The sequence below is a fragment of the Phascolarctos cinereus genome, unplaced genomic scaffold, assembly GCF_003287225.1.
Source record: "Phascolarctos cinereus isolate Bilbo 61053 unplaced genomic scaffold, phaCin_HiC Scaffold_726;HRSCAF=1367, whole genome shotgun sequence".
NCBI lineage: Eukaryota > Metazoa > Chordata > Mammalia > Diprotodontia > Phascolarctidae > Phascolarctos > Phascolarctos cinereus.
The window spans coordinates 414,920,623-414,947,610 of NW_027556098.1; the positions used below are offsets into that span (position 1 = coordinate 414,920,623).

At 42.2% G+C, this 26,988-nt stretch overlaps 1 protein-coding gene and 1 non-coding gene across 2 annotated transcripts; both read left to right on the forward strand.

Moving 5' to 3' along the window:
- The first annotated feature begins 1,680 nt into the window (after window positions 1-1,680).
- Window positions 1,681-6,357, forward strand: KLK10 (kallikrein related peptidase 10). The gene is made up of 5 exons (XM_021004016.2): window positions 1,681-1,741; window positions 2,617-2,800; window positions 3,343-3,620; window positions 3,786-3,919; window positions 4,826-6,357. Exons 1-5 carry the CDS (start codon window positions 1,681-1,683, stop codon window positions 4,976-4,978), a joined length of 810 nt encoding a protein of 269 aa, XP_020859675.1. The 3' UTR covers window positions 4,979-6,357.
- Window positions 6,358-23,986: 17,629 nt separating this feature from the next.
- Window positions 23,987-24,094, forward strand: LOC144454589 (U6 spliceosomal RNA). Its single transcript, XR_013483110.1, has one exon. It is a non-coding gene; the product is annotated as a U6 spliceosomal RNA (small nuclear RNA).
- The last annotated feature ends 2,894 nt before the right edge of the window (window positions 24,095-26,988 follow it).

Here is a 26,988-nt window from a genome sequence, read left to right on the forward strand (position 1 = left end):
GTTGTTGTTGTTTTTTCATAATGAAATTGATTCCAGAGTGGAATCTTTTAAAAATGCACCAATATAAGCAAGCCGTTGAGACTTTTCAATACACAAATGTTGATTAGGTCATATAAGTGTGGTACAGTGGATAGACTTCGGGGCTTGCAGTCTGGTAGACCTGAGTTCAGATCTGGCCTCAGATACTTACCCGCTGTGTGACCCTGGGCAAGTCACCTAACCCTGTTTGCCTTGGTTTCCTCATCTGTAAAATGTGCTGAAGAAGGAAATGGCAAAGCTCTCCAGCATCTTTGCCAAGAAAATCCCAATGGGGTCTTCAAGAGTCAGATACAACTGAAAGGACTGAACGATAAAGTACAAGCCCCAGGTTATCAGGATTCCTTTGGTGTCAGGGTCCCCATTTATATGAATTCATCATATAAAACAACTCTAGTTGTTTTCGTTGTTTTTCTACAAGTATTCCCTCCTCCCTCCGGAGAAAAGCACCTGGTAGTTGTCTCCATGGGCTATCATTCTATAATTCTTTAGCAAACAGACACACAAATACTCAGTTGCACATGCAAACAGCCTGGGGTGGGCGTGAGAAGGGGGAAGGGGCAGGATTCATCAGCTCCTTTCCCCAGGCATGGCTCTGTGTGGGGTGAAAGGGTTGCCTCTCAGCCCTCCTACAATTGGTAGACTTGAATCTGTCTTGTTCTCAATCCTGGAGGACTTCTAGTAAGAGGTGGCTGTTGTGAACTCTCTCAGATGTGGGAGGGGAAGGAGCTTTGTTAGAAGACAGAGAATACAAACTGAACCTAGAGCACAAGAAGTCTTTTTAAAATTAAAAAAATTTTTTTTTAAATCAGGGCCTCTCCCTGGGCAGGAATCTCAGAGTAGGCTTGGTGCCAGCCCCACCCTGAAAGTCTAATTAGGAAGGGTGGGGTAGTGGGGGCTTGATCCCCTAGGGACTGGGTAGGGCAGCTTCCGGAGGCTGGGGGTTAAAAGGGGAGGCTTGGACTAGAGACCAGGAGCAGAGGACCTGGTAGCCCTCACAGGACTAGGCAGCAATCCAGCTACCCAGAGTCTCTCCCTGAGATACTGTCCATGACACCTTGGTAAGACTGGGGGCTCTTCTTCCTCAGGATTGGGGCAGGGGAAGGCTCAGGGTCCTTCAGCAGCAGTAGGTTGGGGGGGTAACGATTTTGTGGTCTCACTGTGTGACTTTGGGGTAGTCACCCCTATGATCTTAGTAGTGGAAACCACTTGGGCCGACTTTTGGGAAGAGCTACCCACCATAACCGGCCTGTGAATGTTGGGGGAAATGGTTAGTTGTTGCAGACTTTCCAGAATTGGCCTCCCCCTTTGGGTTCCAGTGTCCCTCTGCGGAACTTGGGCAGAGATCTGCGGAGCTTGGCCTTAAGATGTCTAAGGAGATGCTAAAAGGGGCTGTTATTATTCTAATTATTGCTATTAAGGCCACAATTAGCGTATTCTCCAATCCCGCCTGGGGGCCCCACTTAGTGAATTATCTGATGTGGAGGCCGTTTAATCAGCGGGTTGGGGGGAGGGTGGGGCCGGGGGCTGGGAGGCTCTCCGGTTTTCCGGAGGTAAGCTGGGCTGGGCAGAACTGGGGGGAGCCACTGGTCTCCCTAGCCCTGAAAAGACTTCTTTCTCCGTCTCCACCCCCAGCTTCCAAGCATGAAGAATCGAAGCTCCATTTACACCGCCCTGTGGTTCTTGGTGCTCTCTACCTGCAGGGGTAAGGGAAGATAGGGTAGGAGTGGGTGGGAAACGAGACAGCTCTCTAAAGACTCTTCGTCCGTGGCTTTCTATCACCACCATCTTGCCACTATACCGAGCCCATACCCAACCTCACCTCCACCCCGAATTCGATCTCCCCTCAACACATGCCTTATCCACATTCCCACCCTCATTCCCTCTCCATCCTTCACCCATCACACACTTTTCCCATCTTCCTTATCCCCAAATCCAGCCCACCATAATTCCATCCCAAATCTTTACTCCCTCCCTCCTTTCAAACCGCGCTGCCAACCTCCCCTCCCAGCGGTAAGCCGAAACCCTCCCCCCAACTCCACCTCTCAATCTCTGATCAGGCCGTAGCTGAAAGAGCCCTGGCATTTGGAGTCAGGTAAGCCCATGGATAATAACTGGCTGAACATGGTTGTTTAAGTCCTTCAACCTCTCTGCCTCAGTTTACCCATTACTAAAACGGAGGGGTAATACCTGAACTACACGTCCCAACGTGTTGTTGGGAGGGACGAATGGGCCGGGCAAATTTCAGAACTTTATAAAAATTTAAGTTACTATTTCACGACATCGGTAGAACCCAGAGCTGACGGATGGAAGGTGCTATAGACCTGAGAACTATTATCATCGCTGTTGCTGTAGTCGGGTTCCTCGCGTCTGCTTCCGCCCCTTTTCTTTTCCCTCTCCCTGGTATCTCGCTGCTACCCTTTCCGAGACCCGCCCTTCTATTTCCCCGCCTTCTTTGGGTCCCCTCCTGGTTCTGTCCCAGCCCCAACTCTGTCGGTCCCCTCCTTCGTCTCCCTCCTCCTCTCTTCTTGGCCCTGCACGGCCACCCTCAGGGGTTCTCAGCTCTCTCACTTTTTGTAGCTGCACCTGGAGCCTCAGTTTCCCCAATCCCGGAAGCGTTGGAGGCCCCGGAAGCCAGGATTACCCAGTGCGCCCGTGGCTCTCAGCCTTGGCACGTCTCACTCTTTAAAGACCTCTCATTCCGCTGCGCTGGAGTCCTAGTGGACCGCAACTGGGTATTAACCGCAGCCCACTGTGCGGAAAGGTATAGTCCACACAAAAAATTAACAGCCAGTTCTGACCATCTTAAGGTTTTCAGGATAAATCTAGGTCAGGGGACCTAGAGCAGGCTGTGAATGGGGAACACAGAAGGTGGTGCGGGGATGTAGTTGGAGGTGGGGACAGAAAGGGGAGACCTCCAAGATCATGAAGTCCCACTGCAGGCAGGGAAACTGAGGCCCAGAGAGGGGAACGATCTGCCTAGTGTCACAGTAATAAGTGGAAGAGCCAGGGAGAGGCTTCAGAATCACAGGATTTGGTGCTGGGAGGACATCCAGGATGTCACATTAGTTCAGACCTCTCATTTTGCTGATGGTGTCCCAGAGGCCCTGACTCACAAACCAGGGCCTCTCCCACTACTACATTCTCAGAGGGCTGGGAAGGGAGGAGGGATGAGGAAAGGCTGACTGATCTAGTCCAGAAGGTCTGGAAAGGGGAATGGAATGGAGTGGAGTCAGGTCAAGGCTTGAAGGTTTCCTGGACAGTGGTTGTGCTGAGGCTTTCCCCTCTGTCTTCTGGCCTGAACAGTTGGCTTTGGGCCAAACTTGGTGACTACCATTTGCTGCTCCCTGATGGAGGTGAACAACTCAAGATCAGCTCCGTTATGATCCCTCACCCCAAGTACAGGGCGGGTTCTGGGCCTTCCCTGCCTTCTCGAACCGATGAGCATGACCTCCTTCTGATGAAGCTTCGCCGTCCAGCTGTGCTGGGATCCCGGGTCCAGGTCTTACCTCTGGCCAGGACCTGTGCTGCACCGGGGACTCGATGCCAGGCTGCAGGCTGGGGGACTACCAGCCAGCCCCGAGGTAAAGGGGGCTTACAAGGCCCGCATTGGAGGGATCGGAAACCCGGGTCCTGAATGGGGTGGTGGCTGCTGGCTCAAAGACCTGTGTTATGATCACAAATCATAGACAGGATTAGGGCTGGCAGCCAAGACCCCTGCGTCCCCAGCTTTGCCTTTCTCCCAATAGTGAAATACAGTAAGAGCTTGTCCTGCTCAGAGGTCACTGTCCTGTCTCCCAAAGAATGTTCAGCTTCCTACCCTGGGGTGCTTACAAACAACATGATATGTGCTGGTTTGGACAATGGCCAGGATGCCTGTCAGGTGAGAATTTCAATTTATCCAACACTAATGAATGGCCTGCTGTAAGCCAGGCACTGGGCCAGGTGTTAGAGATACAAAACCCAAGCAGAAACAGCTTTTGTGATCCAGGAACTCATATCCTACTGGGGGTGGAGTGGGTGAGTGGGGAGCATACAAAGTAATTTGAAGGGAGGGGAGGGGAGAGAGACAGACAAGAGACTGAGACCGAGAGAAAGAGACCGAGAGATAGAGATGGCTAGGAGACAGACAAGAGACTGAGACCGAGAGATAGAGATGGCTAACACCTAGGGGATCAGGAAGTCAACCAGCATTCGTTAAGGTATGTGTCTGAAAGTGTTCATACGAAGACAAAAATAAGAGAGTCCTAGCCCTGAAGGAATTCACATTTTACAGGAAAGATTTGATTCAGAAAGCAGTATTTGAGTGTGGCGGCAGCTAGGTGGCGCTGCAAGGGATAAAGCACTGGGCCTGGAGTCAGGAAGATCTGAATTCAAATGAGGCCCCAGACTCTTAGTTGCTGGGTGACCCTGGGCAAGTTGCTTGACCCTTTTTGCCTCAGTTTGCTCTTCTGTAAAATGGGCAGGGGAAGGAAACAGCGAATTGCTCTAGTATCTCTGACAAGAAAACCCCGAATGGGGTCACAGAGAATCGGACACAACTGAAAACAACTGAACAACAGCAAGGACACCTGAGTGTACTTGAAAAGAAGCTATGGATGAGCTGAGGAGGGAATACACCTCAGACAAGGGGCACCATATCCCCTTCTGCAGAGACTCAGAGATGGGTGATGGAGGGGGCAGCTAGTGGGCCAGTTTTACCAAGAAGCTTATGCCAATGGGAAGGGATTCCAGGGATTAGTTAAGAGTTGATGAGACTCAAGCCAGGCTCTTTTTTCATCCCTTCTAGAGTGATTCGGGAGGCCCCCTGGTCTGCAATGGGACCCTCCAGGGCATCCTATCCTGGGGTGATTATCCCTGTGGTTCAGCCCACCGGCCAGCAGTCTATACTTGGATCTGTAAATACAACTCCTGGATTGAGAAGACCATTCGGACCTACTGATACTACTGAACCCCCTACAATCTTCCCAATAATCCTGTGACCCTCATGTCTTCTGTTCTTCCCACCCAGACCCTAAGTGTTTGGCCCTATAGCTTTCTACCTACTCTGGGACCTAGCTCCTGCCTGCTTGAGGATGCAGGCATTCCTCAGCTCTCCAGGCTCACAGATTCCATTCCCCAAAGAAGTAGGCATCTGGGCCCCCAGCTGTGACCCTCCTCTCTGGGACCCAAGGGTCTGGTCTCCCAGATCCCATGCCCTCGAAGGACTGGGGCATCTAAGCTCTCTCACTTCACTTCAGTGAAATGATCAGAAATGCCAGTCTGTTTAGGACAACTGCCCTGAGCATCTATCCACCCGGGAACTTCAGAGGCAGCTCCACCCCTCTTTTTGGAGCTTTGGGCAGGCCCCTTACCTCCAACCACTGTCTTTCTCCTCCCATTTCCTGTTTCCTGATCCTGCTCAATCCACCATTCCACCTGTCAGGGCAGAGCTCTGAATCACTTGGAGTCCTAAATTTTCCCTCCCTTCTTTCATCTCCACATACCCCTCACCTCCCTCACTCTCAGGGTCAGTTGGAACACTGCCTGGGGGCCCTTGGAGACATTTTTGAAATGAACATCTTCAAAGACATTTTTGGAATTCTTAGAAATTAGGGGGAGAGATCCAGCAGAGTTAAATGTTCCCACAATTCCTCATATTTTGGAGTGTCAGTCTTCTAATACATTTTTGAGATACTCTGGTGAGAATACCTATACTGCAAAATGAGTTGTTTTTTGCCTCATGAAGGATGTGACAGGTAAAATCGGGAATAACTCCCGCAGCAAAGGTTTGAGCTCCTGAGCACAGCGATTTATTAAGCAATGAAGGCGTCACCAATCCAGACTAAGTGTCCTCCGCTTGGCACTGGACCCCAAATACAGGGGCGATATTGTTATGCATCAAGCAAGCAACAGAATATAAACTAGGGTACAAGATTAAGTAATCTGATTCGGGGGGAAGCCGAGTGGCACAGCGGATAGAGCACCAGGCCCAGAGTCAGGAAGATTTGAGTTCAAATCCAGTCTCAGACACTTCCTAGCTGTGTGACCCTGGGCAAGTCACATAACCCTGTTTGCCTCAGTTTCCTCACCTGTGAAATGAGCTGGAGAAGGAAATGGCAAATCAGTATCTTTGCCAAGAAAACCCACAAGTTGTCACAAAGAGTCACACAAAACGACTAAACAACAAAAATCTTCGCTGGTTACTGTGCTAAGCATTGAGGGCGGGGGAAGGGTGAGCAGAACCTTCACGAAGCCTACTTATGTCTGAATGGAGGGGAGAGCACAGGCTTCTATTGGTATGTACGCATAACATGCAAAGTAAGGTAAGAACCAACTGCAGGAGGGAAAGACGCGAGCTGTATTTATTGACAATAATAAATGGTGGCCCTATAGCTCTGGTGGTGTTTCTGAGGGGAAAGTTGGGGAGAGATCCTAGGTCTGGACCTGGAAGGCACCTCAGTCCCTGGGTTAAGTGACTTCTCCAAGGTCATTCAGCACAAGTAGCAGAAGTGAATTGGATCAGAGTTCTGGTTTCCGGTAGAACCCTTCCACTGTACCACACTGCAGATGGGAGGGATCCTTGGTGGCAGATACAGAGAGATGCAGGATATGAGGATTACAGGGCAAAAATGGACATGGAAAGGGAATGTTAGAGGGAGAAGGGGAAAGAGGTGAACTGGAGGAATGAGACTTTTCAGAATTTTAAGAGGCAGAAGGGACCTCCATTTATGAGAAGCAGAATGCCATGGCGGAAAGAATTCTGGACATGAGTCAGGAAGGCCTGGGTTCTAATCCTGCTTCAGGAACTTAGTAGCTCCTTGAGCCTGGGCACAACCTCTGAGCCTGTTTCCTCATCTATAAAATGAGGGGATTATACTCAATGACCTCTGAGGTCTTTTCCATCTCTGAATCTATGCCACTGAGGTCAACCCCTTAAAGAGAGCTAACAAGTTGATGTGGTCAGGTTAGGGGATGAATATCCCTAAAGATAGGCCCTGACTCCAAAGGAAAGATGCCACTTAACGTTGGATGTGAACCAGACCCATAACAAAAAACTCAACTGGGACCAATTCAGTTTGGTGATTAAAAAAAAATTGTGTGTGTGTGTGTGTGTGTGTGTGTGTGTGTGGTGGGGGGGCAGCTAGGTGGCACCATAGTGCATAGAGCCCTGGCCCTGGAGTCAGGAGAACTTGAGTTCAAATCTGACCTTAGACACTTACTAGCTGTGTGACCCTAGGCAAGTCACGTAACCCTGATTGCCTCAAAAAGAAAAAAAAAGCAACGTGTAGGGTAGTTTAGAGGATAGTCCAGCCTCCAGTAAGGTCATGGCAGGAAGGGGTTGCCCATCCCAGTGAGTCCAACTCTTGTCCCTAGGGGCGAGGGGGAAAGACAATCACTATAAGAGAGGCCTGTGCAATGGAAGAGACTGAAAATCAAGGTTCAGCAACAGCAGTCACCAGGGAGAGGAAGTGCCCACACCCATGTTTGCACCCTTGGAAAACCCCGGAACACCTGAACTAGTTACATTTCTGATCTGACCTAATGACTGGCGTATTATGACAAGGTAGCTTGGCTTGGTTCACCCTTGATTGGAGTCTCGATGGATTGTTATCTAATTTACTACAAAACACCAGCACCCCCAACATCCACAGGCCATTCGGAAACAATGGCTAGTGATTAAGGATTCAGTTTCCCCAGATCGTCCAATGTGGTGTCCTGAGTTGACTCTGAGGCAGGGACATGTGTGTGAGTAGAATCTTGTAGGAGTGAGTGCATTCACTTGGTTTGTATATTATTCAATAAACTCTGGAGTTGGTGGGTGTGATTGAATCTCTCTTCAACATCTCTGCAGTGTTTTCTTTTTTTGCTAGGCAATGGGGTTAAGTGACTTGGCCAAGGTCATACAGCTAGTACACTTACGTGTCTGAGGCTGGATTTAAACTCAGGTCCTCCTGACTCCAGGGTTGGTGCTCTATCCACTACACCACCTAGCTGCCCCTACCCAGTCTTTTCTTGAAAACCTTCATCTCACCCATATCTCATATTTACCCCAAGAGGACTATGAGACATTGTTAAACTCTTTCTTAAAATTCTTATCTACCGCATTCCTCTGTTTTATGAGTCCTATACCTCCTCAAGGAAGTTAGGTGGCATAGTAGATAGAGTGCCCAGACTGGAGACAGGAAGACCTGAGTTCAAATTTGGCCTCAGACACTAGCTGTGTGACCCTGGTGTGGCAGTTTCATGATGTGTTGTGGTGGAACCATCTCAAAGAATTCAGAGTCAGGCCACCTTTAATCCAAGTACAGGCATTTATTGAGATTGACGTCTCCTATGAAGGAGGCTAAGTTCGAAGAGGAACCAGCAACTTTAGTGAAAGCAAGACAGATTTTTATAGCGTAAAGATGCAATTACAAAACAGAAATGATGGATATTAAAAAGGCAGGAGAGGTTTGTTAAGGCATTAGGTAATAGGGGAGGGGTCCCAGCCTCAGTGGAACTGCACATGTGATTACCCACAATGCATAGAGAAAAACCCATTGAGGGGGTATGTATGTATATATATGATAATGATATTATAATAAGCCTCTCTATGTCATATGTTCACCTAAAGGACAACTTTTGCTTTTACTGAGCAAGTGCCTGCTTAGGGTAAGTCCCCTCTATTGTTTTGGAGTCCCCATCCTACTCAGGAATCCTGGTGATGCTGCTTTCTGATTGGCTGACTATTGTGGTCCTTTCTGAGACTAGATGGACGTGGCTGTGGTTGAGTTCATGGACACACTTGCTGTTTCTGTGGAAAATATGAGGAATGGGTCTGGGGGCAGTGGCTAGCTAGACGCAGTGGTTGGGATCCCATCACATGGACATGCCTGCTGTTGCTGGGAGAAATATGAGTTCATGGACACACCTGTTGTTCTAGTGAGCAGTGAGGCATATATGAAGAAGTTAGGATATTGGGGGGGGGCAGTGGCTAGGTAGGGGCAGTGGGCCCGATGTTCAGTAGAGCCTATAAGGAAGTTAGAATATTATGTCTGGTGGCAGCTTTATTAGGATTCCATCACTGGGCCAGTCATTTAACCCTGTGTGCTTCAATTTCTTCATCTGGAAAATGAGCTGGAGGAAAAAAAAATGGCTAACTCCTCTAGTATCTTTGTCAAGAAAACCCCAGATAGGGTCATGAAGGGTTTGACATGATAGAAATATTCTCAGAAAAGGAAATAATACCAGTCTGGCTTAAAACTGATCACTCATGATCACTGCTGCTGTTTCTAAATTTACTAACCACTTTTTGACTTAATGTTCTATTGTACTTATAAGAAACTAGGGGAAACATGGGCAGATTTGTATGAACTGATTTAGATCAGGGCAGCTGAACCAAGAGAATAATGTATACATACAATACTCACAGTGACTAGAGAAGGTAAACAGACAGCACTCAGTATCATTGTAACTCACAATAAATACAACTATAAATCTTGGTCCCAGAGGACAGCTGATGAAACGTACTTTTCCCTCCTCTTGGTGGAGATGGGATGTGGGGGAATTAAGGGTGTGAAATGTTGCATGATGTGTCAGATGTGGTTACAGTGTCAGCTGATTTTTGTTTCATTGCTTTTCTTTTTGTAAGGGCAGGCAAATATTGAGAAAAGAGCGTGATGTAAAACCAGAAACTGAAAAAAAAAAAACAAAAATGCATCGGTGACATTTGAAAACAGAATTTTTCTAATTTGACCTCAGACACTTAACACTAACTGTGTGACTCTGGGCAAGTCACTTAACCCCAATTGCTCCACCAAAAAAGAAAAAATGTTCTTTTTGGCAGGGAAAATTGAAAGAAAATAAGAAATGAGCAGTTTTGGCCTTTCTCCACTCAATTATCGTTGTTCCATCCACCCTAAGTAAATGTCCTATCTCTTTTTTGATCATCCTCTTTTTCCTTTACACAGTTAAGAAACTTTTTTTTTTCTGGCCTTAGCTTCCTCCTCCTCATCAGCTTTGTTCTCCAGCCCGAGCTTTATTTCCTCTTACCTTATCCTTTCCTTATCATACTACCCTCTATTCCTTGCCCTTGCCTTCTTTGCAAAATCTTAATGCTATGTGAATCAACATTAGTCTCTTTAGAACACTTACCTTCACTCTGTAATGGGATGGCTATTCTGGCTTTCTCCCAGCTGCAGATTTGATAATCCTATTGCCTCTAGGATCCAGTACAAAATACTCTTTGAAGCCCTTTACAATCCATCCCCTTCCTCCCTTTCCAGTCTTCTTACACCTTCCTCCCCCCAAACTCTTCAGTACCATGACACAGGCCTCCTGGCTGGTGCTCCATCACTCAGTTCCCGGCATTTCCTAGGGCTGTACTGCATGCCTGAAACCCTCTGCTCAGACCACAGTCTCTCAGACTTAAACTCCAAACTAAAATCCCACCTTCTGTAGGAAGCTTTCTCCCATCCCTCTTAATTCCAGTGTTCCCTCTCTTAATAATTTCCTTTTTATTGTGCATTATAACTTGCTTTGCATATATCCATTTACATGTTTGCTCTCCCATTAGATTGTAAACTTCTTGAGGGCAGGGACTGTCTTTTGCCTCTTTATATCCTCTGTGTATAGCAAAGTGCCCAGCACATAGTAGGCACTTAACAAATATTGATTATATTATTATTTATTGATTATATTTATAAATATGTATTTATACAAGCTGTGGCATCTATGCTCTTATTAAAGTTATCTCCTCTAGAAGCCTTCTCTGTCCCTTTAGTGGTTAGTGACCTACTCTTGTTCACATGACCATTTACAGATATCATTTAGGTTAGCTAGGTGATGCAGAGCATAAAAAACTGACAGGGAAGACCCTGAACTGAAATCTAGCCTCAGATACTTACTAGTTGTATGACCCTGGACAGGTCACTTACACACTCCCAGCCTCAATTTCCTCTCCTGAAAAATGGGGAAACCTACCATTCAAGGTAGCAGCTAGGTGGCACAGTGGTAAAGTACTGGGCTTTTAGTCAGGAGACTCTTTTTTGTTAGTTCAAATCTGGTCTCAGACATTTACTAGCTTTGTGACCCTGGGCAAGTCACTCTACCCTGTTTGCCCCAGTTTCCTCATCTGTAAAATGAACTGGGGAAGGAAATGGCAAACCACTCCAATACCTTTGCCAAGAAAACCTCAAAGGGGATCACAGAGAGTCAGACTTGACTGAAAAAACAGCTTAACAACAACAATAACAATACCTCTCAGGGTTTTTATGAAGCTCAAACGAAATAACATATGAAAAACTCTTTGCAAACCTTAAAGCGCTACATATATGATAGCTGTTGCTACTACTATTGTTATTATTATGATTATTCTCAAATCATGAATAATTAAAAAAAACTCAGCATGATACGAAAACTATGAAAAATCCCCAAATGGCAGAAACACAAAATAGCTTCAGATACAAAACCATAGCACAGGCGATCAAGAGAGAGTTCCCAATAATAGAAACCCATAGATAATCCAGAAAGAACAAATGGTGCCCCAGATAATTCTAAAGCTGTTTTTCCCCCTTCTGGATAGGGCCATTATTTCATTGGCAGAAGGAACCTCCCTCTACTCATGCAGGTCTGAGCCTGCTTTGCAATTTTTAGCCTTAGATTGTTGTCGGGGGCACTGAGAGGTTATAGTCACACAACCAGTATGTGTCCGAGGCTGGACTTGAACCCCGGTCTTCCTAACTCCAAATCCAGGTCTCCAGCCATGATTCACTTACTACACTGTGGTACCTCCCGAAAAAAACAGATAATCAAATAAGCCAATGTATATAATTCACTTTACAGATCATACATCCCTATGTAAATGACAGCCATGATTATTGTTACATAATATATATACATATATATGTATATATATATATATATATATATATATATGTTATAATCTAAATACTGTAGATTACACAATCACAGGTAAACTTTGCTGCTCAGATAAATCTGACCTTTCCGTCTCAGTTCTCTCAAATATAGAAGGGGGTGGGGCGGTGTTAGACTAGATACCGTCTTAAGTCTTTCTGGGTGTAAGCAACTTCAGATGAGACAAAAACATCAAAATTTCACAAACAGACAACAGGAAACAATGGATAATTTTAAAAAGTGGTCATTCCAATCACTCTGGAGAACAATTTGGAACTATGCACGAAGGTCTATAAAACCACGCAAATCCTTCGATCCAACAATTACCACTGCTCGGTCTGTATCCCAAAGACATAAAGAAAAGGCGGGGGAAGGACCTATTTGTACAAAAATGTTTCTAGTGGTTCTTCTTGTGATGGCTAAGAATTGGAAGTTGAGAGGATGCCCATCAATTGGGGAATGGCTGAACAAGGTGTGGTATATGAATGTACTGGCATATTATTGTTCTATAAGAATGATGAGCAGGCGGATTTCAGAAAAAAGTGGAAAGACTTGTATGGACCGATGCTGAGTGAAGTAAACAGAACCAGGAGAATATTGTATGCAGTAACAGCAATATTATTCAGTGAAGAATTCTGAATGACTTTGTTATTCTCAGCAGTACAATGATCTAGGACCATTCCAAAGGACTAACAAAGAAGCATTCTATCTGCCTCCAGAGAAAGAACTGATATTGTTAGAATACAGACCAAAGCATGCTATTTTTCACTTTCTTTCATTCTTTTTTCTTTTATTTGAGTCTTCTTGTACAAAGTGACTAATATGGAAATGTTTTACGTGATTGTACATATATAACCTATATCTGATTGCTTATCATCTCAAGGAAGAGGGGTAGAAAAAAAGGGGGGAATAGAATTTGAAATTCAAAAATTTAAAGAATGTTGAAAAATTGTTTTAATGTAATTGGGTGGGAAATTATATATATATATATGTGTGTGTGTGTGTGTATAATTATATATATAGTGTGTGTATGTATGCATATATGTGTGTGTATTATATATGTATATGTATGTGTGCTGTATATATGTACATATGTATGTGTGTGTGTGTACATAAATATATCATTGTAAATCTTTCCCATCACCTTGGTTATAGACTTTCTCTTCCTCAAATTATCTTATATGGTCATCATTCAGGTGAGCTAGATGGTCCGCTGGAAGTGCTGGGCAGGGAGTCAGGTAGACCTGAATTCAAATAGCAATAATTAGCATCTACTTGTGCTAAGTGCTTTGCCAATATTGTCTTATTTGATGCTCACAATGACCCTTTGAGGTAGGTGTTATTATTATTCTCGTGTTTCAGTTGAGGAAATTGAGGCAACAAAGGTTAAATGACTTGCCCAGGTCATAGGGCTAGTAAAGTATCTGAGGCTTATTTTGAACTCAGGTCTTCCAGTCTACAGTCCCAGGGCTCTATTCACTTCACAACCTAGCTGCCTCAGACACTTACTAGCTGTGTGACCCTGGACAAGTCATTTCACCTCCTATCTACTACAATATTCTCATCTGTAAAATGAGGATAATAATAGTATTATCTGGGTTGCTGTGAAGGGCAACTGAGGCAATATTTGTAAAGCATTTTGCAAACCTTAAAGTACCATATAAATGACATATTTTATCTTATATCTACTCATCTTTTTTATGGAATGGTATGTGCCAGTAGACTGTGAGTAAGCTCTTTAGGGCAGGAAATGCTTGTCATCATTGTATCCCTAGAGCCTTGCCCAAAGCATTGTTCATAGTAGATGATAAATGAATGCTTGTTGAATTGATAAAAAAAAGTAAACTCCGCTCTCCCCAGAGATTCTTGGGACGATCCATTAGAAAGTGCCTTCTGCACTGACATCAAACCATTAGCAGCTCCTCTGTGAGTCTGGTAACTCAACCAGGTCTGACTCCACTTAACTGCCTCCACGCTGCCCGCATCTCTCCAACTTGTTCAGAACATTACCAGCGCTTGAGTGTGAGGAAGCATTACCCGCTCTACTTGTTGACTCATTTCACCAGAAGGGAAATGGGTTTGGTCTAGCATGACCTCATGAGGGAGACAATGCCGCATGGTTGGAATGAGTTCTAAATTTTGTCACCATCCCTGGATTTGGATCCAGGCTCTGCTGAGTATTAGCAATGAGACCTTCAGTAAGTTACCTGACATTGAAGGACCCTCAAATTCCTCATCCCAGTGGGGGCATAGGACTAGATGATCACTTATGCACTTTACAACTGCAAATCTGCAGTTCTAGCCTACACTCACTGAGTTAGAGCTGAAAGGGATCTTAGAAACCATCAATCCAACCCTTGATTTGACTTGAAGAAACAGGTCCACAGGTTTAATGACTTGCCTAGAGTCACACAGTTATTAAGTGTCTGACAATAATTTGAACCCAATTTTTTTTTAAATTTTCTGTCCTGGGATTCATCCACTGCACTAAGGGCTCCCAACATTATTTGTTTCCTGAACTCCTTTCAATAACAACAGAAATATTCTGTGAACCTCCAGGGTAATTTAAGATACTGTTCACAGTATGTAAAAGAGATTTATTCATTATGTGCTTAAAATAACTGCATTGACAACTTTTGCCCCTAAAGCTCCAAATTAAAATTTGTATTGTATAATTATTCTTAAAAATATAAAAAATATCCTACCTCTATGTGATACAGGAACTTTACAAAGGAATATATGCTTCAAAAATAATTTAAAAATATATAATCCTACTCCCCCTAATAAGTAGGAGGAATAATCCTTCTCCTCTCTTGTACCACCTCAATCTCTAGGGAGGGGAAGGGGATTAAGTTCATAGTTTAGCTTGGTTCCTGTAGAGTCCCAATTCCACATCCAATACTTGCCTCATGCTTGAGTCCCAGGCACCCTGCCTTCTTAGGACATCCTGTGCTGGGCTGGTTAATGCCCCATCTCACTTGCTATTTTGGTCCCAAGGTTGCCATGGCTCAGACTCCCTTGTACATGAAGATTACCTCTGGTACCTGAAACAAAGGACAAACAATGCACAACAGGAATAAACACCCCCAAGCCAATTCCTCAGAGACCAGATAAAAGACAGGGAGCAGGAAAAGAAGAATCCCTCACCTGTTACCAGTTCTGTTCAAGACATCCATGCTGGGTGCCATAGATAGGAACTGTGGAAAAGAACAGAGCTGAAAAGATGGTGGAAAAGTGAGAAGATGACTGAGCTTCTCTGTGTTTTAAAGATGCAGGCAATCAATGGAGGCTTTCCTCACCCATGTAGTAGGGGATGTAATGAGCTCCATGCTAGGTAGGCACGCTCAAAACATGCCCAGAGAAGCCTGGGTTGCATATAATTATGAAAACTCCAAATATAACATTATAAAACTCTAATTATAAAATAATTGCAAATATTTTATGAGGGACTTTCTGTAAGAATCAAAAGAAGTCATCCCACAAGACCACATGTGCCTACTATTATCTGCATGACTTTATATTAACTTTTTTATTTTACAAAATTTGTTGAGTATAAATATCACATTTAAAAAGAAATAAGATACAATTTGCATGATGCTTGATATAATAATCATATGTAAACTTAATTTTGATATTGTACTTTTTTTATTTGAACAAAAGGTTTGAAATATTTGACTCAAGACCAAACACAATCTAAAATTTAGTTTTGCATTGAGTTTATTTCTGCATTTTGATTTAAAACAAGAATAAAGTGAAAATGCTCACAAATGTGTGGTAGAATGTGATAGGAGAATCTTATAAGTCCTCTTGCAGAGAGATGGAAATCCATATAAAAATTTTTAGCCACCTATGGTCAACAAAAATGAATACCTAGTTAAGGTATAAAAATATCAACCTTTGTATTGGCCAATGACAAGCATTGCATTAAAGGATTTTTGTTGTTCAGTTGTGTCTGACTTTTCATGACCTCATTCAGGGTTTTCCTTGGCAAAGGTACTGGTGTGGTTTGCTATTTCCTTCTCCAGCTCATTTTACAAATGAGGAACTGAGGCAGACAGGGTTAAGTGACTTGCCCAGGGTCACATGACTAGTAAGTGTCTGAGGCCAGATTTGAAGTTGGGTCTTCCTGACTCCAGGCCTGGCATGCTATCCACTGAGCCACTAACTGGCCCTGCATTAAAAGATAAACGTATTTAGATTCTACAGATTGCTTCATTTTAAACAATGTTTATATATAAACACATCTTTGTAGGGAAAGAATCTCTTCAGACATGATTTTCTTGATTTTCTACCACTGACACACTGGCTATACTCTCATTAAAAAAACAAAACAAAGCAAAAACACAAAAAACTCTGCTGGGTGACTAACCAGTGTTGCCAAACAATTCATTTGAAATTCTGCCAGACAGAAGAATAGTGACTTGAGCAGACACTAATTAAATTGGAAAACAGCCTTGATATTCCAGGAAGAGATAATATACATTCCTTCAGAATGTTCAAGATGGTCTGTCAGGATTTTAAGGTGGTTTATAATATACATAACCAACTATCACTCTTCCCCTCCCCCCCCCAACAACCAGACATTTGTTCAGAAAGAATGTGAATATAACTTATTGATCATGTGATTATACTGTTGATAAGGTATGAAATACAGGGCAACAGAGAGGAACCAAGGAGACACTTTAGTGGGGTATATATATATATATATATATATATATATGTAAAACCATTCTATAGATACTTCTATTTATCAGTTCTTTCTCCAGATGCAGATAGCATCTTTCTTGACATATTTTTTCTAATTCTGAAGGATCATCTCCATTCTTCAGAATATTTCAAAAATCACTTGCAGTAGCTCAACGGTTTCATGTGCCATTTCTTTGACTATCTTGGAACTAAGGGCACTAACTCTTCAAGGCTTTTAGGGGCTGTCTTACTATATCCCTACTTACATTATAATGCCCTGGTCAGATCACATCCAGAGTATTAGATTCAGAAATGGATTCTACAATTTAAGACATTGGTTAAATGCTATAGAATTACCAGAAAAGGGTGATTAGAATGCTGAAGGGTTATATGTGCATTCTTTGAAGGAACTGGGAATGTTTCGCTTGGAGTAGGAAAGACTCAGGGGTGCCTTGGGAACAGTCGTCAAGGATTTGATAGGATCATATAGAACGTATTTGGCTTATCTTTCTTAGCTCTAGAGTACAGAACTAGGAGCAAGGGTAGAAGTTACAGAGGTAGATTATTTCTTCGCTTTAAGTAAAAACTGACATTTCCCTCCAAGAGTTGGAGATGAATTGGGAGAGATAGAGGGTAAAAATAGAGAAGACAGAGTAATATAGGGGAGATGGGATTGAGAAAAAATGGAGGAAAATGGGAGTGATACAGGAGATACAGGGAGAAATAGAAAGAAATAGAATAAGGTGAACGAGGTGGAGGAAGATGGGAAGAGATGGGGATATAGAAAAAAACATTGATTTTTAAAAGCTATTTTTTTTTAACAACACAGTCATTTCCAAATATATAACAGACTTACAGAATATCTCTTCTGATTTTGGGAAGTAGGAAAATGTGGAGGGAAAAGGTGGGAAGAGATGGTAAAATTGGTAGGTGGGAAATGATATGAAAAAAGAAATGGAAGGATTAAAAGAGGGAGCAGATAGACTGAATTAGACATGTCCACCTGTGGCTGATCAGACCAATACACACTTGAGCTCAGATTGCTCTACCACAGCTTGGGCACAAATAGTCCACATGAACATTTAGGGTGGATTCTCTAAATTTGTGCATCTTGAACTTCTTTTGAGCTACTTCAATTCTGCTTTGCTCGTAGAGAACAGCACCTTCTTTTAAAAAAAAAATTTAATTTTCAACATTCACTTCCATAAGATTTGGAGTTCTAGACTCCCCTACCTTCCCCTTTCCCCCCTCCCTAAGACTGCATGCAATCTGGTATAGGCTTTACATATACATTCCTATTAAACATATTTTCACATTAGTCATGTTGTAAAGAAGAATTAGAACCAATGAGAGAAACCACAAGAAAGAAGAAACAAAAAAGACAGAGAGAGAGAGAGAGCAAATAGTATGCTTCAATCTGCATTCACACTCTTTTTCTGGATGCAGATAGCATATTCCATCATGAGTCTTTTGGAGTTGTCTTAGATTCTTGCTTTGCTGAGAAGAGCTAAGTCTATCAAAGTTAGTCATCACACAATGTTGCTGTTACTGTGTTCAGTGTTCTCCTGCTTCTGCTCACTTCACTGAGCATCAGTTCATGTAATTCTTTCTAGGTTTTTTCTGAAGTCCACCTGCTCATCATTTCTTATGGAACAATAGTATTCCTTTTCATTCATGTACTACAACTTGTTCAGCCATTTCCAAATTGATGGGCAACCCCTCAATTTCCAATTCTTGGCCACCACAAAAAGAGCTGGAACAGCGTCTTCTTTTATATGGGCACATCATCCTGGGAGGTCTTGCACCGGTGTCTCCTATGTCCCACAATAAGTTCCAAAGTTCTTCAGAGAGACCTTGAAAGTGTCCTTGTATTGCTTTTTCTGACCACCATGTGAACACTTCTTTTGTGTGAGTTCTTTGTAAAATAGTCTTCTAGGCAAGTGTGTATTTGGCATTCAAACAATATGGCCGGCCCATTTGAGTTAGAACTTACATTCTAAAGAGGGGGAGAGGAATGATAAAATGTATTTGAAGGAAAGAATGAGGCTGCTGCTGGATCAGAGGTGGAGAAGTATGAAGAGTAAGAAGTGGAACCAGGAATGAAGTGAGCTTGTGCTGGGCCCTTCGTGAAATAATAAAGCAGGATAGAGTCTTACCTCACAAGGGAGTGAGCCTCAGGGTAAAGGCATCAAACTTGGGAAGGCAGCTGATGAGGGGGTGGAGAAGTGGGAAAAATCAGGATTAGATTAGGAACTGAAATAAATATGTAAAAGATGAGGAGAAATGGGAGGGCAGAAACGAGGAGAAGTTGAAAGAATGGAGATAGAGGAGTGTGGGGGAAAGTAGGAGTGATGACTAGATTAAAGGAGATGGGGAGAAATGATGGGAGAGGCTAGAACACTGGGCTACATCTTATAGGATGAAATTTAATAAGGAAAAATAACGTCCTTATTTTGGGCTTCAAAATTAAATTCCCTTACAAGTTAGTCATGGCAAGGTGGCAGTTCATTTGAAAAAAGAACTGGAGATTCCAATGGACTACAAGCTCAATATAAATTAAAATTGTTCTATGACAGCCAGAAAATCAAACTCATTCTTTTGCTGCATTAAGAAAGGCACAGAGATGTGAATGTCATTTCTGCTGTATGTACTCAGTCCTGTTCAGATCATATCTGGAACATCACGTTAAGTTATGAATGCTTTCAGCATTTTCTCAAAGGACACAATGTATGTAATATGTTTCACAAACTTCAAAGCATTATATAAATTTAGTTCTTGGTACCTCAACTTCTATTACAACTATACCTACTACTACCACCATCATTACCATCACCACCCCTACTGTTGCTGCTGCTGCTGCTGCTACTACTACCACTGCCAGCACCACCAACATCAAGCAAATCTTTCCATTTTTTGACAGCTCCTATCCAAAAGCTTTCCTCAAATCATGCTTCCATCTGCCTTTCTCAAATTTCAATAATTGTTTCTAGTTCTGACATGTGAAATTAAACAGAGGAAAAAAAAATTCATCCCTCTGCCAAAATGGAAATCCTTTAGATAGGTGAAGATAGGTTTACTAGGTAAGTTATTATTATTAGGTTGTAAGTGTGTATCTTTTGCCTTTTGGAATATCTACTCATGTTCTCCCTACGTCTTCTCTTCTTCAGGCTGAACACTCCTTTTCCTTTTGACTAGTTCTCAAGTGGCAAGATGTCAGGGCCATCCTGGTCACCTTCATCTGGATACTCTTTGGCTTCCACCATGTTTTTCCTAAATGGGGATCCCAGACCTTAACCCTATATATTAGATGAGATTTGAACAGATCTGACCAGTTTTGGGCTAAGATATTGTACTATTAACTCACATTGAACTTCCCATTCATCGAGCTTTCCAACACTTTCTCAACATATTACTGCTTGATGATGCCTTCAGCATCTTGTACCTGGGAAGTTGCTTTTTTTGAGCAGATATGAAAATCATCCATCCACATGTCACTTATATCTCTCATCTTTGAATTCTTTGACATTGTACTGAAGGCACACTATCTATGCCTTTGTCTAAGTCATTGATAAAAATGCAACAGGGCACAGGGCTTCACAAACATGAGTGGCACATTCCTCCTTGCAAGTTGATGTCACATGTTGCCCTGACTCATCAATAATAGTCAAAATGAAAATCAAAGTGTTTTGAGATTTCATGTCATACTTATCAAATTGGCCAATATGGCAAAGGATAGGAAGAGTGAATGTGGCAGGATAGGTACCTAATATCTTGCAGTTGGTGACTATTATTCTGGAACACAATTCAGAATTGTGCTGAAAACAAAATGGCCACACCTTTGTGCCAGAGATTCTCCTGCTAGGTGCATCCCTTAAGGAGGTCATTGATTAAGAGAAAGGTGTCATATGCCCCCCAAAATTTTGCAGTAGCATTCTATGTGGTAACAAAAAATTGGAAACAACAAAAATTCCCCTCATTGGGGAACAGTAAACACATTGTTAGACATCAGTGATGGGGAATTATTACACCATAATTAGGAATGGATATGAAAAATTCTGAGAAGCATAGGAAGATGTTTATGAACTGATGCAGAGTGAGGTAAACAACTAAGAAAGTGATACACACAGTGCCTAACACAATGTAAATGGAAAGAATCACAACCAGGTCAGAATGCCACGTAATTATAACCCTCAAGTTTGGTCCTAAAGAAGATATTGAAAAAATATGTCCCCCTCTTTTTTTTTTTGTTCAGAAGTGGAGGGCTATGGGTCTTAAACATTGTATATGCTATAGGACTCATGATGTTACATTTACCGAACTTCCTCTTTTCTTTCTTTTTTATAACTCAGTGTGGAGGACATGAGAGAGAACCATACTGGGAAATGAAGTTGATATCAAAAACAAACTGCACAAAAATAATTTTAAAAAACATAAACAAGAAAAGTCAACATCAAACCAATAACTTGTCTTTAGATGAGGCCATCCAACTAATTCTGAAGCCGCCTTATTGTTTTATCATAGAGCCCACACATCTTATCCCCAGCAATAGCATTAGATGCTTTGTTAAATATTTTGCTAAAATCTAGACAAATTTTATCTACCAGTCTAGTAACCCTGTCTAAAAAAGGATTAGGTTAGCTTCATATGACCTGGGTTTTTTTTTTTTTTTAATAAAGTCGTATGGCTCTTTGTGATTGCTGTTTCCTTTGCTGGTTGCTCACTAAGTGATTTTTAAAAATGATATCTCTAAAATTGTGTCTGGGATAGAAGTCAAACTCTCTGGCCTATCTTCTGCAGAATCTATTCTGTTTAATTTCTTGAAAATAAGGACAATATCTGTCCTTCCCAAGTCCTGAGTTCCCTCTCCAGTTCTCCATGACCTTTGAAAAATTACTGACAGTGGCTTATTAACCTCCTCTGCCAATTCTGTCAATATCCTGGGAGGTGACTCATCTGGGCTTTCTTATTTGAACTCATCAAGGATAGTTACCTTGGGAGCAACATCTGCCAGCAGTTGTGCTGTTTCATTGGAACCATCATTCTCCTCAGCAGAGAAAACAGAAGAAAATGGAATCTGACTGTCTTCTGCTTTTCTCTACTGCCCATTATCAAAGCTGTAATTCTGTCTCTTCTTTGATCCTCATTTTCCCCAACCTAGTAAACAAGAAAACAAACCTTTTTCTTTTTTGCTCTCTTTGATCTTTCATTTTTTTCATTTTATTTTATTTTTCAATCAGCAGGCATTTATTTTTCTTCCCTCTCACTCTCTCCAATTTAAAAGGGAGAAAAACCAAAACCTTTGTACAACAGACATACACACTCCAGCAAATCAAATTCACATGTTGTCCAAGTTCAAAAATATATATCTCATTTTTGAATTCATCAGTTGTCTGCCTGGAGGTGGGTAGCAGTTTTCATTTACAATCTTTGGAATCAAGGTTGGTCATTGTGATCATCAGAGTTCTTAGTCAAGCCAAATCACTCCACATACTGGTCATGCCAAAGACATAGACATAGATCTCTTTCTGCACTTTGAGTCCTTTCCCTCTTTGTTAAAAGGTGGATAACATACTTCCCATTATCCCCGCCCCTCCCCCCCCCGAATCATTGGTGGTCATTGTATGGATCATTGTCTTTCAAAGTAATTTTTCTTCACAATGTTATAGTAGAATATAAATCATTCTCCTAGTTCTGATCATTTCATTCTGCATCAGTACATAAATCCTCCCAAGATTCTCTGAATTCATTCCTTTTGTCACTTTTGTCAGTTTACAATAATATTCCACTACACTCATATACCGCAATTTGTTCAGTCATTCCCCAATTGATGGGTAGCCCAATACTTTCTAATTCTTTCTACAACAAAAGTGCTGTTATGTATATTTTTTTGTGTATGTCAACCACTTTCTTTTTTCTTTGATCTCTCTAGGGTATAGACCTAATTGTGACACACTGGAACAAAGAACCCACATAGTTTAATGATTTTTTCAGGTATAGATTAAAATTGTTTTCTTGAATAGCCGGACCAAGTCACAGCTCCATCAACATTGCATTGGGGTATTTGTCTTCCCGTAAATAAGACCCTCCAACAATTGCTTGACAATCGTCTTCTTTTTTGGTCCTTTTTTCCAATCTGATAGGTGTGATCTAGAATCTCAGAGTTGTTTTAATTGCATTCCTCTTATTATTAGTGATCTGGAGCCTTTTTTATATGATTGTCAGTAGCTTGGATTTCTTCCCTTATGCTTGCTTATTTGCTTATTTCTTCTGACCAGCTGTCTATTGGGGAATGGCTTGTTCTGTGTATATTGTCAGAACCTAAAATGGAAATAATTTAGAAAGAAAAAGATGCAAACAAAGGAACAAGGAAACAACAGCTGGTCAGCCAGCATGGAGGCAATTTCCAGATAAGACATGTGGTTTGTTGGAGATGTATTTATTCAGTCATGGCATATTCTTCATGACCTCATTTGGGTTTTTTTTTTTTGGCAAAAATACTGGAGTGCTTTGCCATTTCCTTCTCATTTCACAGATGAGGAAACAGAGGCAAATAGTGTTAAGTCATTTGGCCAGGGTCATACAATTAGTAAGTGTCTGAGGCCAGATTTGAGCTTAGGTCTTCCTGACTCCAGGCTCAGTACTCTATCTATTATACCAACTAGCTTCCCCTTGAGACGCATATCAGGAAAACATTCCCTATATCCTTGCACCAACTTTTGGATCTGACTGGGTTTCTGGTCAGTGCCATCCAAGTCCCAAGGTAAGCATCAAGCAAATCTGGCTTCTAAGCATTAGATCTGGTTCCTCAGCCACACAGGACTAGGTTCAAATAACGCCATATAGTTTTCCCACAATTCCCCTCATTGGGGCTTAAAACCCAACCTTCATATACTAGCAAAAGGACATGTATGGAAATGATAGCTGTGTGGGACAGCGACCCTAACCCAAATTAAACTCAGAGACTTCTCAAGGTGGAAAGCAAAGGTTACCTTTATTGCAATCTCGCGAGATGGCTGTCTGCTCCTTCGATACATGTGGAAAGAGAGAGAGAGACCGAGTAACAGGGGTGCCTTATAAAAACAAATCTCCACCCACCACTATCCCTTACCCCCTTAACTGGGGGTGGGCTCACATTCTAACTGGGAGGTGGGGCTTACATTCCAGGCCCGAAATTCAAAGACAAAGAAAGAGGCGGGAAGCCAAGGGCAAATGGCTCAGGTTGGGGTTGGGGCAGGGCTTATTCTTTCTGTTAAGTGCTTAAAAACAGGGTCTGAGTGGGGGAGGATTTTGAAAATGTTAATCAAAAATTATTGACCTTTTGAGGAGGCTTCACCTCTGAGAGTTCATCTGTCACATAGCTAAGTTAAAGTTTAAAATAACCTGGGTAATGCTTGCCTCGGCAGCACATATACTAAAAATTGGAACAATACAGAGAAGATTAGCATGGCCCCTGCGTAAGGATGACACGCAAATTTGAAATGTGTTCCATATTTAAAAAAATAAAATAAAATAAAATAACTTGGATCAGTGAAGGCATCTCCTTCTCTGCTGATTTTATCAAGAGCTTGATAGAATTTTTCTTTTTTCTTTTTTCTTTCTTTCTTTCTTTCTTTCTTTCTCTTTCTTTCTTTCTTTCTTTCTTTCTTTCTTTCTTTCTTTCTTTCTTTCTCTCTCTCTCTCTCTCTCTCTCTCTCTCTCTCTCTCTCTCTCTTTCTTTTCTTTTTTATTCTGGTGAGGCAATTGGGCTTAAGTGACTTGCCCAGAGTCACACAGCTAGTGAGTGTTATGTGACTGAGGTCATATCTGAACTCAAGTCCTGACTCCAAAGCCAGTGTTCTATCCATTGCGCCACCTAGCTGCCCCCGATAAAATTTCTTTAAAAACTGATATGGACCAGATTAGTGGCAACTCATAGCCAGAGGGATTGAACTAAGTAAACATCAGGGGCTGTAAGTCAGGGGGCTTAAACAAATACACTACACAATACACACATTGATAGAACACATATGACCATGAGGTTCACAAAAAAGTTTAAAAAAAAGACAAATTCCCAATCCCAGGCTTCTTTCAATGTCATGAAAGTTGAAAAACCTCAGTTAAATGGAGTCATTATCTCATACATACCCCACAAAACCAAATTTAATTAAATCATCTTTGTAGGTAAGCTAAGTCAGGTTACAGATTAAACTACATCTAATCAACTTATTTCATCTCTGGTTTTAGCTGTCCCATGTAGCCATCTGATAGTAGGAAACATTTTTCCTTGGAAATGCTGGAATAGACCTTATTTGCAAGGCATTTAGTAGAAAAGTGTTCCCTTTAAATTTGGTTTTCCAATAACTAGTTCATGTGGTGAAAACCAGTCCAAACCTTAATGCCCTATACTTGTCCTTTTGTCATCATTCTTAAAAGAAACATGTGAAAGTCAATCACATACACACACACACACAACACACACACACACATATCTTAAAGAAAACAATCTAATTTTGTTATTTTTATCAGATTGAAATTTACTATTTCATTAAAATGTAAAACTTTTACATCTTTGTCATATCACATTTTTGTCCTATTTGTCTTATATCCCTTTAAGGATATATTATCCCTCAAATCATCCAGAAAGAATGAAATACTTTAAGGCCCTAATCTTATACATGAATATATAACTCTTAGTGACCACAAATTCAGAAGAGTAAAATTTAAACAGTAAGATCTTTCATATTTGCATCTTATTATAGTAACTCAGAGATGTTTAGTATTACAACAGGATTTAGTATGCATGTAAACATTTCCAGTTTACCTGTCCTTGTTACAGAAATTTGTTATGAAGAGAAGGAAGGGTACGGTTATAATAATATCAAGACTGTTCCTTCAAGGACACAGATTGACCTGACATCAACATCCTTAACTCTGATTCTAGGTAAGAGTCATAGTTAATCTTTATTTTGGAATAGCCAAATATATAGCAAAGTTCCATATTATTCATGGGGTATCATAGCCAGGCTCAAAATTAAACAGGTAAGAAAATTTTCCCATTCAGAGGGAAATAACACAATGGGGAAATTGAGTCAAGAAGACCTTACCATTGCATTTGCACAGTCATCCTTTCAACCTTCCTAGGCATAGACATCCACCTGTAGCAGATCTTAGACCCCACTCCCTTTGAGCAGCAGTTGGCATGGGCCTTTCCTTAGATATAAATCTGGTCCCCAAACAGAGACTTTTCCTTTTGACAGTCACATCTCTAGTGGGGGCTCAGGCACTCTGAGCCCAGTCCTAGAAAGCAAGAGTCAAAGGGGGAACCTCTGTCCTCTCAGAAGGGTCTTCCTTATGCTAGAGGACTGTTAAAAGACAATGGCCATCTACTGGATATGCTAAGGTTTGGTATGACCAGACCCTCAGACTGATCCAGAAGTTATTTTCAACTCTATAATTTGGGATACTCTGCTCTCTGGTACCATAATACTCTTTTGTGTCCACACTAGACTCTCCCTGTTAGAATGGAAGCACCTTGATTATAAGGGCTGGACCATTTTTTAATCTGCACTCCTAGAGTAAAACTCAGAATGCTGAGCTAAGCACATGAGGGGATGAGAAGAGTGAAGATATGGGGGAGAAGAAGAGAAATGGAAAGAAATGAAGACAGACAGAGATGAGGAAAGATGGGGAGAGATGAGGAAATGTGAGGGGCTCTGTGCTCTCCCCATCCCACTTGCAGTATAATCATCTATCTTGAATGAGGAGGTGGTTACCTCTGCTGGGGGAGTGGCTCACAAATTTCCTAATCCTGGTTTGAAGCCAACATGCTTTTGCCTCTAAGAGCTGCTCCCAGGGCCTCAGGGGCTGGGAGGGGAGTCCCAATCTGAATGTGTGCCTTCTCTCTCCCCTCCAAGTCCCCAGGTCTATCTTTCGCTCTGTTTCCCTAGTCTTGAGGCCTCTTCCCATTTCTTTATCTTTCCTTCTCTCCCTCCTAGTTTCTGTGTCTTCAGGGAATTTCTCTGGCCCTAATTTTGTCCATGTTATCACTAGATCCTCCCACTGTCCTTGTAAGGGCACAGGTCATTCACATCCTATACAGGATAAACTTGCTGTTCCTGACTCAATTTTGAGGGAACCACTGGCTTCTCTGCACTCTTCCTCTTCCTTCTCTTTCTCAAGGGGAAGGAAAATCCACCCTAATCATCACCAACCCTGGTGGCAGGGGTGGGGGATCAGGGTTTACCTTTGGGGAGCTCAGGGGTGCGGCCCTGGCCCCTTCACATACACACACCCAGGTCCCACCCCACAGTGTGTACAACTAGGCCAATCTTCAGTAAGCAGCCAGCTAATCCTGAATTTTGCAGCCTGGGTCTGGGGTTGAAGCTAGGAGGTTGCTACCCTTCAGCCCAG